Source organism: Miscanthus floridulus, chromosome 12 (assembly GCF_019320115.1).
Source record: "Miscanthus floridulus cultivar M001 chromosome 12, ASM1932011v1, whole genome shotgun sequence".
Taxonomy (NCBI): Eukaryota; Viridiplantae; Streptophyta; class Magnoliopsida; order Poales; family Poaceae; genus Miscanthus; species Miscanthus floridulus.
In genome coordinates, this window is record NC_089591.1 from 17,565,640 (window position 1) to 17,578,852 (window position 13,213).

The 13,213-nt window shown below is 46.3% G+C and overlaps 1 protein-coding gene across 1 annotated transcript; it reads right to left on the reverse strand.

Moving 5' to 3' along the window:
• Positions 1-934: 934 nt before the first annotated feature.
• Positions 935-4,552, reverse strand: LOC136495592 (uncharacterized). Its single transcript, XM_066491482.1, has 5 exons — positions 4,353-4,552; positions 3,351-4,233; positions 3,114-3,230; positions 1,691-1,858; positions 935-1,228 (listed from the first exon to the last, which is right to left on the reverse strand). Exons 1-5 carry the CDS (start codon positions 4,550-4,552, stop codon positions 935-937), a joined length of 1,662 nt encoding a protein of 553 aa, XP_066347579.1.
• Between the last annotated feature and the right edge of the window lie 8,661 nt (positions 4,553-13,213).

A 13,213-nucleotide genomic window follows, 5' to 3' on the forward strand; every position in this document is an offset into this window, starting at 1 on the left:
GAAAAGCATGATCTTGTACCAAGTTATCATGAGCAACACTAAGTTACTCATGAGCCAATTTTAGCTCCTCATATGAACTAGTAACATAAAGTAGATGCTTTTGTTGTTCACATGTTTTCTTTAGAAAAGAGTTTTCATTTTTCAATTTCTTGGTTTTAGCCATCTCTTTTTCTAAAGCTTTGACCATGCTACCAAATCTATCTAGAAGCTTCTCATATGAATCAAGATCAATCACATTGGCATTAGATACCTTGGTGTCATCTTGTGACATGACGTAATGTGATGTAGTGGATGAATTTGTAGTAGCAATGTCATCCGAGCATGACCCATCATCACCATCATCAAGTGTGCATGGAGTAGCATCATCTTTTGCATCACTTGAGGCATCATCATCAACCTTGTCAAGTGAACTTGTGGTAGATCTTTCATCATCATCACTTGACCATGAGGTGGAGCAATCTTCCACGATCACCAAATCATGGTCATGCTCAACACATTCATGCACCTCCTCCTTAGGATCATCCTCCTTTACTTTGTTATCATCACTTGAGGAGTCACCATAGAGTCGGTTGATTGCTTCCCACAACTCTTGGGCCGTTTCTTTGCAATCCACCCTATAATAAATCTCCAAACTCAAAGCATCCATTATAAAGCAATAAGCATGTGAATCAAGTTCAAAGAGAACCCTTGAGCTTTAGTGAGATTTTTATGATCTAGCACAGGAGAAATGCCATTCATAACCATCCACCAAAACTTAGGTCCCTTTGCACGATTTTTTTTTATGAACTAGAAACTTTATTAAAATTTAAGTAATGTCTTTACAAGAAAGAGTGGCAATCCATTCCGGAAAACAAGAAAAAAACACCTGACACTCCCTAGACCTAATAGCAAACTGCGTCAAATCATGTGCCAAGTTATTCTGGACTCTACTAATCTAAGAAAAATCAATCCTACTCAACTGACCCCCAACCTCGCGCGCCTCTTCAACAAGTTGCCAGATCGACGATCGATCACGAGTGTTCTCTTTGAGTTTGGTGACCACCGAATGACAATCAGATTCCATGATCATCGGGATCTCTGGCCATCTATGCGCCAGATGAACACCTTCCAGACAAGCACGTGCTTCAGCTTCCTTGGCATCCCTGCAATGGAATATGACACGCCAGGCAGTTAGTTTCAAGTCTCCGACCCAATCTCCAATTACCACACCAATCGTAGTTTCGCCTGTCTGCAGATTGAAGGCAGCATCAACATTGATTTTGAAAGTACCCAGGGGTGGAGGACACCATCACTTCTTAACCTGACCTACTGCCGGCCCCTTTCTTTTACTCATGCTCGGTAGCAGACTGCGTTTGCCTTTGTTATCTAGAGGGTCTCCCTGTTGCCGGATAGTGAATAGTGAGTGCATGTATCGATTCAAAAAGATGACAGAGATCCCAATGCAAGCTGAAGCCCCCTCATGTATAATTTTTTTCCGTACATTCCAAGTATGCCAGAGAAGCAGAAAAAAGCTAGCCAATACCTCCAACGAGTAGTTGAAAGCAATCTGTAGCAACCACTCTGGCCGAGACTAACCAAGATCCTGCTCAGAAGGCAGAGAGCAATGGTCTCTCATTGCTGCCTGAAGTGTGGCAGCATGAGGGCATCTGATGACCGCATGGTAGACATCATCAGCTTGAGATCCACACACCTGACATATATCCTGCTGCTCAAGATGACGGTGCTTCTTATTGACAAGAGTAGGCAAACCATTGTTGACAATTTTCCAGATAAAAACATTAACCTTAGAAGGAACTTTAACACTCCATACCTTCTTCCATACCGCCCGACCCTGTTCTGAACTTGAGCTGCTGCCAATCTGACAGACACAGCCTGTATGCACTTCTAACAGAGAACAATCCATTTTTCTCATAATGCCAAGCAACAAAATCAGGAGTACTAGATAGCAACAGCTTGATCTTAAAAATCTCCGAAGCATCACAAGGATAAAAGTACCTGCGCACTGCTGTCTCATCCCATGTACCATTATCAATCAGGTGGGGCACCCAACGCAGTCTGCACGCTCGTCTTGGACCTATTGGTTTCTACCGTGACTTCTTGCGAGCCAATTGTCGCGCCAAATTTGAGTGGATCTGCCATCACCTATCCTCTTGATGACGCCAAGCTTTAACAATTCCAGTCCATACTCAACAGCTCTCCATATTTGGGATGCCTCTCCCGCAGGAACAGAATCTAGCAGCTTGCCCACAGGAAAATATTTTTCTTTAAGAACTCTAGCGCAAAGGCTGTCCGGATAAGCTAGCAGCCTCCATGCTTGCCGGGCGAGCAACGCTTGGTTAACAAGTCTGAGATCCCTGAACCCCATACCTCCAAAACCCTTTGGCATTAACATTTTCTCCGATGGGATCCATTTCATCTTCCTTCTTCCATTTTCAGCACCCCACCAGAAAGCGCGTATTTGCTTCATGAGCTCGTCACACAATGTAAGGGGCAGTTTGAAAACACTCACAACATAGAAAGGTAAAGCCTGGGCGACCGATTTGATCTACTTCCTTCCCCGCAGCTGACAAAAATTTTTCCTTCCACGCTACCATCCTCTTATGAAAACGTTCCTTGAGGGGTTGAAACAGTCCTCGCCGGACCCTTCCATGAGGGGTCGGGAGGCCCAGATATTTTGCTTCAAAATCCAATCTTTCCACCCCCAACGTCAGGCGCACTTGATCTGCGATATGCTGATCACAATTCTCGTTAATCAACAAGGAGCACTTGTTAGGACAGAGAAGCTGACCTGAACAACGCTCAAAAGTAGAGAGAACATCCTTGATAACCAGCGCCTGATGCACATTGGCTCTGAAGAATAACAGGCTATCATCCGCAAATAGCAAATGAGACACACTCGGTGCCCTCCGACACACCTTAACACCATCAATATTTCCCAGCCGCTCATTGTGCCTCAAAAGTGTAGATAAACCATCAGCCACAAGCAAGAATAAGTATGGTGAAAGCGGATCACCTTGCCGTAGACCACGTCTAGGGGCAAAGGGCTGCGACGGTAACCCATTGAAGCGAACCGTGTAGCGTACAGTTTAAACACAAGACATGATCCACTGCACCCAACGACTCTGAAAGCCCAGCTTCTCCATCAAGCTTTGTAAAAATCCCCAATCCACCCGGTCATACGCCTTCGACAAATACAGCTTATATGCACCGAAATCCTTGCCTCTGCCTTTCTGAATAGCATGCACACATTCAAAAGCGATTAAGGCATTGTCTGTAATTAATCTACCTGGCACAAATGCACTCTGCTCCTCCGAAATGATGCTGTCCAAAAATGGTCTTAGCCGATTAACCAGACATTTGGAAATAACCTTGTAAATCACATTACAAAGACCAATCGGCCTAAAATCTTTGAGCTCCACAGGATCTGCCCCTTTTGGTATGATAACAATAGCAGTATCATTTACCCCTGGGGGAAGATAACCATCCCTGAAAAAACCTTTAACAGCAGCCACCAGATCCTCCTTGACCACCTCCCAATGTCTCTGAAAAAATCTTGCCAGAAAACCGTCAGGACCTGGAGCTTTTAACGGACCCATCTGAAACAAAGCATCAGCTATCTCTTCTGTAGAAAAATCCTGGCATAGGTCATTATTCATAGTGTCTGATATCTTCGGCTCAATGAGATCTATGAGTTCATCAGGCACAACATTTGGATCAGCCGAGTAGAGATCATTGAAAAACTCAGAAGCCATACACTGCATCTGTCTAGGATCGTCACACCAATTTCCTTCCTGATCCTTTAACTTCTTGATTTTATTTATGCGTGCTCGCCAGACAGCTTGCTTATGAAAATAGCTAGTATTTTTATCACCTTCCTTCAACCATGCAATCTGAGAACGCTGGAGCCACATCATCTCTTCTCTGTACAAAAGTTCATCCATGCGGTCAGTGATTCGACGCACCTCACGATCGCTGCATAACGGGTCTGTTTTCGCTTCTTCCAGGCTAGCTCTCAATTCCTCCAGTTCCTTGGTGACCATACCAAAATGCTGCTTACTCCAAGACCGTAGAGCACCGTGCACCTGTTTCAGAGCAGCAACCACGCCACCCAGCCCCTCTCTACTGGCATCAGTACACCACGCATTCTTGATCTCCACAGCTAAAGACTCAAGCCGCTCCCACATTATTTCATAGCGGAAAATTCTTGGTTTATGTCGTTCCCAGCTCTCCTTTCTAATTTCCAGAAATAGTGGACAGTGATCTGAACATGATGACACAAGGTGGTGAAGCACAGCATCACCAAACAAATCCCGCTACTCTGGACAGACCACAGCCCTGTCCAACACTCCAACCTAACCTTCACATTTGCATTTCCTCCACGCCCGTTATCATAGGTGTAAGGCAGACCTGTAAAACGCAGATCTGTGAGTTTGCAGTCTGCAATCGCATCTCTGAAAGCAACCATCTGGCGTTCAGGTCTCGGACATGCAGAAAAGTGTTCATAACCCCACATTGCTTCATTGAAATCCCCAATAGCCAACCACGGTTCCATGGACCTGCCCCGCAGACGCCTGAGTAGCTCCCACATGACATGTCTTTGGTCGGTCCGTGGTTCTCCATACACAAAGGTAACACGGGTTCTTGGCTCCGAAGGAGATTCTCTCACATGAACATCAATATATCGCTGGTGTTTTTCAATCAGTGAAACATCCACCGACTCATGCCAAAACAAGGCCAAACCTCCCCCACTTCTAACACTATCCACAGTAATGCAGTTTTTCAAGCCTAATCTCCATCTCAAATTTGCCACTCTTCCTTTCATGCGGGTCTCCGATAAGAAGACCAACAAGGGACTTTTTACTCTAACAAGAGCAACAAGCTCTTGAACTATCCGGGGAAGTCCCAACCCCCGGCAGTTCCAGTTGAAGAGATTCCTTGCTCCTGGCGGGCCTCGCCATGAGGACCCGTCAGGTTGATAGACAACAGCTCATCATCACCCTTCTCGCTCCAATTATGTGCACCATCATGTACCTTCCTCCGTTTGCCAAGAATTCCCAGATTGTGTTTCAGAACTGCAGCATTCTGTTGAACAATTTCCCGCAGCTCGGGGTCGCGGTGATCACCCCGACAGACTGCAACAAGCCGCTCAGCTTCGCCGGCAGACATAGTTGGGCACTCAGCACGCACTTTCCGAATCTCTTCTGAAACTGTATCCAGACCCACAGCAGCCCCGGCGCTACTCCCGCCGGCATCCAGAAATTGTCAGGCGAGGAACAGTGCCTTGCCTTGAAATTACGCTGAACCTTTGAACGCTTGGGATCAGCCATTCGCTCCTCCCACTCCCTAGCAACACAACACGCAACCTCAGCCACTGTTTTGTGAAGGACAGACTTTATGGGAGCCTAAGGTTCCAGTCCATTATCACCCACTTCCTCACCACGTCCACCACCTGGAGGGCTGGAGGTGCCTGCAGACCACCTTGAAACAGCAGATGGGGTGTCACCGAGGGAATATCATGGAACCCCAAGGTGAGCACCTTGTTAGTAATATCCTTGGCCGCATCAGCTCCAGTTGGACCTGCCCCTGCATTGGCGTCAGGGCAGCAGACTTACTTGCACCACGCTGCTCCTTCTCCTTGTCCCCCTCTCTGTCTTTCCCATGATTATCACCCTGCCTCCTGTCATCGTCCTGGCCATCGAAATTCAGACTTCTTCTATGGGGACGCACAAAGGTGCAGCCCGAATCTCACTTTCTGCTCCTTTTTCGGGAGCAGGCAATCCTTCTCCACATGCCCCACATGACCACAGTATCTGCAGAATTTTGGAATTATCTCATACTTGACATGGAGACGCAGCATATCTCCAGTTTTCTCATCTTTCACCCTCAACCACCTCGTGAAGGGTTTATCCATAGGCATAAGAACCCTGATCCGCATATGGTCATCCCAAAATCGCCCTTTAGAATCTTTGCCTACTACCACCACTTTACCTACATTACTCCCAAGAATCTGGCCTGTCCTCTCGTTCATCAGATTGAGAGGCATGTCCTCAATCCGTATCCAGATTGGCATCAAATTTAGCACAACATCCGAAGGCGCGAAGCTTACCATCGTAAGACTGACTCCAATGGCGTGACCCAAATCGGATACCCATTTGACCGTTTAGGTAACGCATAGTAAAATATCCGACGCACCCCATTCTTGACCTCTCCAACGATGAGCCCCAAATCCCCACGCTCCCTCACTCTCTTCTCACCCCAGGCGGCAGCAGCACCTCGCCAGCGATGGCAGCGGGGCCACGACGCCCCTCGGCGCGGCGCTCGGAGCAAGCGGCGCCCGCCGCGGACACGGCCTGCCTTCTTCCCTCCCTCTCCCGGCCGGATCCGGCCCCCCTCCCTCCCCTTCTTCTTCCCCGACCCTCCCTCTCCCGGATCCGGCCGGTGGCGCCCGCGCCGGCGGAGCTCGCGCCCGCGCTCGATCCCATGCGGAGGAGGGAGATGGCGAAGGTGAGGAGGATGGCGTGGCCGAGGTGGAGGCGGGCCGCGCGCCGGGGCAGGGCTCGTCGCGCGCGGAGCAAGCTTGCTGCGCGCGCCGGCGGGGAGGTGGGCCGCAGCGCGGGGCAGGGCTCGCCGCCCCCGGGGAAGCTCGCCGCTCGCTCCGGCGGGGAAGCTCGCCGCGCCGGGGGAAGCATGGGGTAGGGCGCTCCCAGACGCGAGCAGCCTTGCTCCCAGACGAGGGTCCTCGAGCCCGCCTCGCCTCGCCTCGCCGGCCGCGCTCCGCCGCAGACCCGCCTCGCCGAGTCGAGCCGGTCGCGCCCTGCCCCGACGGCTCCTACGGGCCCACCACTGCAGGTTTGGGTCGGCTCTCTTCGAGGACGCAGAATTGCCTTCCAACTCGCCGAGGACGCAGAATACGTAGCTGCTTTCGGTCTTCCGTTGGAGGAGTGTTTTGGGGACCCAAAACACTGTACGTGACGCATTTTTGCGTTTAGGTCACGCCGTTGGAGACAGTCTAAGCAGCAAAGAGAAGAGGGTCGCCATGGTAGATCCATGGCCCCCCTGCAGCACATAGCTCTTGTCTCCTTCCGATCTCAACTCAATAAGGAATCGATTGTCCCTTAGCCTCTTGACATCACAAACTGGTGGGCTACTACGGCATCCGCCGCATCGAAGTCAAGGATGATCGGCGGTGAATCGTCATCCTCCTCCTCAGAAAGCAGTCCCTGGTCTTCAATCTCTTCTTCATCCATGGCGCTGCCCGCCTCCAACAGATCTTTATCCACATGAGAACCATCTCCTGTCACCATCACCGCGGCCAGGGTCAAGAGAGTCACCTACACAAACGAACTCTGGTGGGAAAGATAATCAAAGATCCCCTTGATCAACCCCCTTTGCTGTGGAAGACCAAAACTCGAAACCCTAGATGAGACCGCTGGGAGAGAAAGCTGCGAGAGAAACCTCACCAAAACCCTTCTACGGGCGTCGTTCCTTTGGTTCCTATCGGATCTAAACAAACTTCTTAACCCTCTTTGCCCAAAAATGATCAAGCATATGGGTTTTTCACCATGCAAAGTTTATGCCATCAAAAACATGTGAGTCACAATCATCTAGCTCAGTAATCGCCATCCTATTGAGTCGGTAAAGACCACAAATGAGAGTCCTGGCTCCGATTCCATGTGTAGGGTCAAGATGGCGGACTAGAGGGGGATGAATAGTCCTTTCTAAAATTAATCGCACCGGCTAACCGAAAAAATACGAAATTAAATCTATCGGTCTAGTCATGACTACACCCCTATATCTAAGTTATCAAGCACCTTAAAAAGATCCTAAACAAGCAATTAAGGTGTCGGCTAGCTAGAGCTAAGAAATGCCAACAGCTGATTATTGAAATTATTACCTTGATAGTTACCTTGGTAATTAGGCCTTTGTTGTTGATTCCATCCTTGATTCTGTTGAAGACAATAATTGTTGTTGTTGATGAAGTTCACATCCTCTTGGATTTCAGGACAGTTGTTCCCTGAATGCCTAGTGTTTCTATATTCTTCACATGTCATGCGAGAGTCATGAATGTACATGACATCTTGCTTCTCATTGTCTTGGTCTTCAAGCATTTTCATTAGCAGATCCATCTTAGCTAACAGCATATCTACCTCCTTGAGTTGATGCATACCTCCATCTCTCTTGCGGGGTTGAAGGCGTTCTTCATACCATCCTTGGTTGGAGGCCATCTTCTCGATGAGAGCTGTTGCTTGTGGGATTGTGAGTGAGAAGAATGACCCTCCAGCAACAGCGTCCATATTCTACGAGTGTTGTTAGTCAACCTGTGGTAGAAAGTCTGCATGAGTAGCCAATTCTCCATCCTATGATGATAACATTCTGATATGTAGTCTTGAAAGCATTACCATGCCTCTGGAAGTAGGGTGGAGATGGTGGACTAGAGGGGAGTGAATAGTTCTTTCTAAAATTAATTGCACCAGCTAACCAAAATAAATGTGGAATTAAATCTATCGGTCTAGCTAAGACTACACCCATATATCTAAGTTATCAAACACCTTAAAAAGATCCTAAACAAGTAACTAAGGTGACAGGCTAGCTAGAGCTCTCCTAACATATTTTAGGAGCAAGGTCGCACAAACCTATGCCACTAGTACTCAAGAAACTGGGGGAGCTCCTACACAATCTAGTAAGCAAAAGCACAAAGTTCCTAAGCTCACTAGTAATGCTCAATAACAAGGCAACACCAGCCAAATTAGAGAGCGCAAATTACTTAGCTACACAAACTAAGCAATGTGACTAACAAGGTTACTCAAACCAAATTAGCCACGCAAGGGAGCTACTTCTATGCTACATAAGCAAGAAGGTAACTAACAAGCTACACAAGTTAACTAATTAGCAACTACACAAGCACAATGTATATGAGAGTAAATACAAGCATGGGTAAAGGGAATGCAAACCAACGGGAAGAAAAAGATGACACGGTGATTTTTTATCCCAAGGTTCACATGCTCGCCAACACACTAGTCCCCATTGTATCGCCCGTTCACTTGGTGGTTCAGCGGCTAATTGGCACCACACCAAGCCCACATGTTTGGCACCACAAGAACCCCATGGACCAAGTGAGAGTAGCTCAATGACACGCTCAACTAGAGTTGCTCTTCGTGGCTTCATGGGGCGAGCACAACACCCCTCACAGTCACCTCTCTGGACCTCCACACAATCTTCTTTGCATGCTTCGATGGAGACCACCACCAAGCTGTCTAGGAGGTGGCAACCTCTAAGAGTAACAAGCACCACCAGCTTGCAACTCAATCACCTAGTGCCACTTGATGCAATCTCATAATGCAATGCACTAGAATCACTCTCACACTCAATCAGATGATCACTATCAAGCGTTTGTGAGTTAGAGGGCTTCCAAGCACACCTACACAAGCCACCAAGGCTTAAGGGTGCTCAGCAACCTGCTCAAGGCTGAGCTCCACCTCTATTTATAGCCCCCAAGCCAAATACAACTGTTGGAGCCTTGGAGCACATTTATGTGCAGTCACCGAACAGCAATGTATGGGCACCGGACATAGGGTGGCAGTGCCCAATGGACATAGGGGGGCAGTGCACCACCCTAGGGGTGTTGGTGCCCCCGTGGCACCCAAACCGTGTTTTCGCCCCTCTCTGGAAAAATAAGGCGACGTCAGGCACTGTACAGTCTGGTGACCATGGTAGTGCCCCTTCAGCTCAAATCCAAAAACCAACACTTCAATCTTGTATAGAATTTCATTAGCTTTCCAAAAAGTCCTATATCATCGAAATTGGAGTTCGGAGTTAAGAGTTATGCCCAAAATACGAAAGGGTGGTGTGCTGATTTGGGCACGTTGCAGGGGGTGGCAATGCACACCAGAATGGGTGGTGCCACCCCCTCCAAGCTAGGCTACATGTTGGCTACAAGTTTGGTTGTGTTTTCTGACCCACAGACAACCCAAACTTGCTCTTTTCTTTGCCTTTTCTTCTCCAAGTTGATCGAAATCAACTCCAACAACTCTTCCTTTGCAAATGTGCCAGCACCACCAAGTGTCCACCATCTTGTGTATGTGTGTTAGCTTTTCACAAATATTTTCCAAAGGATTAGCACTCTCTTCACCACGCCACTCGATCCTAGCAACAATGAAAAGTTAGATCACTCGAGTGGCACTAGATGACTGGTGAAATGAAATACCCTATAGGTTATACCTTTGCCTTGCGCATTCCATTCCATCTCCTCCGATGTTGATGCAACACATGCACCAACCATATCACAAATGATATGATCCACTTTATAGCATCATGTGACCTTGTTGGTTCATCCATCTTGACCTCACTTGCTTTTCACCGTTGCCTTCATCCATCGGCGCCAAGTCTTGCTCAAGCTTCACCGCCACGCTGTCCATCGCTCCAAAGCCTCCAACTTGCTCTTCACCTTTGCAACTGGTCCATCAAGCCAAGTCTTGTCTTGATCTTCTCCACCTTAGTCACATGACTCAATATCATGTCTGTTGATGGTTGTTAATGTCAATCATAAATCGTCAACATATCCTACATATATGCTTAATTCCATCAACAAACAGAGGTCTAAGGGTTTAAACTAATGGATTCCACAAGGTTTGGTGAATATTTGTATGTAGGAGAATTTATCTAGAAAACAGCCCTAGGACCACTGTCATACAGTCGAAACAAGCCAACCAACGACAACAAGTGATTCAACTCACGAAAACTGCAAAAGGCAACTCAAGACGGAGTCCAGGAACCACCACACGAAGGGGAGGCCCACTTGCCAAAGTGGTGGTTCGGCTGGCCTAGTGGGGTGGCCGCCCAGCCCACTCTAGAGCCCATTCGCTCTTCGATGCCTCATGTGTGTTTCCAAGATCTACACCGTTAATTTTAAGGCAGTTTTAAGTCGGTTCATCCAATGGTGATCGAGGGAGTTGACATGAATCAATGATGTGGCAATGCCTTGCCCCCTACTCCATCTCCCCTATATAAGGCACCCCTACCCCCTCCTAGAGGCCATCTCTCGTTCATATCAAGATACACCACAAGAGAAAAATCCCCACAAAGCTCTCAAGATGTTGAAGTAGAATAGCTCTAGTTGAGAGTTAGGGAGAGTTGAGCCATGCTCAGGTTCTGGAGAAATCTTCGGAGGTTGGGTATATCTTTTATCTCACCTTTGCAAGACTTATGCTTTATTATAGTTATCTTCTCTATCTACTTTTATTCCTTTCATGTGTATGGTTAGTATAGTTATCATACCTTAGCATGGGATCTCCGCTTGCATCGAGTGCTTTAGTTAGCATATGTGACTAGAGTAGTAATCCGTAGTATAGACATGGTGTGTAGACTATAGGTTACATGAGATTGCGTTCAATCCTACGGTTAGTTGTGGTAGCCCCAGGGGTGATAGCTCTATCAGGCCGTTGTAATCCACCATGTCAGGATTGGTGTTCGTAGAGCTTTAGGCAGCCTTCCCCCATCTACGCTTTCTCACCCCCTCGAGAGTTGGGAAGGTACTGTTGCTCCAAATTGTTATTGTGTGTGATCGCTATATCTACCCATGAATCCGTTATACCCTATAGAACCAAAGTAATAGAGAAGTATTTAGGAACCTTGAACTCACCCGTTGTCCTCTCAACTTAGCTAGACTGCTCATTTATTATGGAATTCTCTTATGTGTGTGTTATTATTCATAACTCCTATCATTATCAACACTTACCCCCACTTTCATTTAGTTAGTATACCATAAGTAGATACATGATAGTGAATTATCAACTTCTTTAACCATTATTTCCCTGTGGATAAATACGATACTCTAGAATACTCCCGAGTGAAAGCTACAACGGTATCTGTGCGCTTGTGGATTTTTCTATCTGCGTTAAAAATACCAACAAGCTTTCTAGCGCCGTTGCTGGAGAAACAATTAGCATAAAGATTTTGATATTGATCTTGATGTCTAGTAATCTAGTTATTAATAGCTTTTGTGGGATTACCTCTGTTCTGTTGAACCGTGGAATAGACAGGACAACAGACATCGATTCGATCTTCTAGAAAATTTCCACAAGAAAAGAAGAAAAGAAGAAGAAACATTGAAGAACCCAGGGTGCCTGAATATTCAAGATCCATCAACGTTGGAATCCTACCATCTCACAAGTTTGCATACACATATATATTATTCTAACCATGTGTAGATTGGAGAAAAAGATTGATGTCACAAGAATTCAAATCACATCTCAATTGATAAATACAGATGATGCACTACTCACAAATTCCAACATGTGAGTCATAGTAAGTATGATCAATAAAGGTGAGATACTCTTGCTCATGGACTTTAAACTTGATGAGTAGTTATCTTTTAATTATTGCATTCCATTGCATGTTTACTTCGAATAACCCATGCATACACTACCGCTTAATTTAAGTTTTCTCATTTCAAATCCACAGCATGTTTAGTTCCTTGCATACATCCATGTCACTTGCATCTTTATTGAAAAAAAAAATTATTACACACCATGATCATTATCTCTTTCATCACTTTTTGAATAAATCTCTATAGTGCTTTCATGCTACCTTTGTCTGCTATAGTATGCTTTGGTTTAGAAGTACTCAACATACTTCCATAGGCTTTTAAATTAAGCATGGTTCTTAGGTTGAAATGCCTTCCTTAATCAAAATTAGACATGGAGTCTTGTTTGGTTATTGCACTAAAAATTAGTTATGTAGACACTGATTATTTTTGTTAGACTAACTCCTATAGGAAACTCTCAAGTTCAATCTGGGTAAGTCAAGAGATAAATTCACATCAAAGATTAATCAAGGCATGTGTTCAACACCAATAACTTTGTGCAAAGAAGACCTAGCCCATTCATTATGGAAGGAAGAACTAGATAAATGAATATAAGTTATGCCTGTTCAAGGTTTGGTATGAACCTACAAACCCCAACCCAAACCACCACTACAGCTTTGGAAGTGGACAAACAAATCAACAAGCTATGAGCAACATCAAAGACAACCTAGCATTGTGCCTTCCCAAGACTCAAGCTAAGGTGCTGAGAAGCAGGAAGCAACCCACCTAGTATTAACCAGAATACGTCTACTTCCATCATCTTCAAAGACACCACTCATATGTCAATAGCAAGGACCAAGATAACAAGATGCCACTACATCATGGTATGCACGCTCGTATCAACAGACGTTA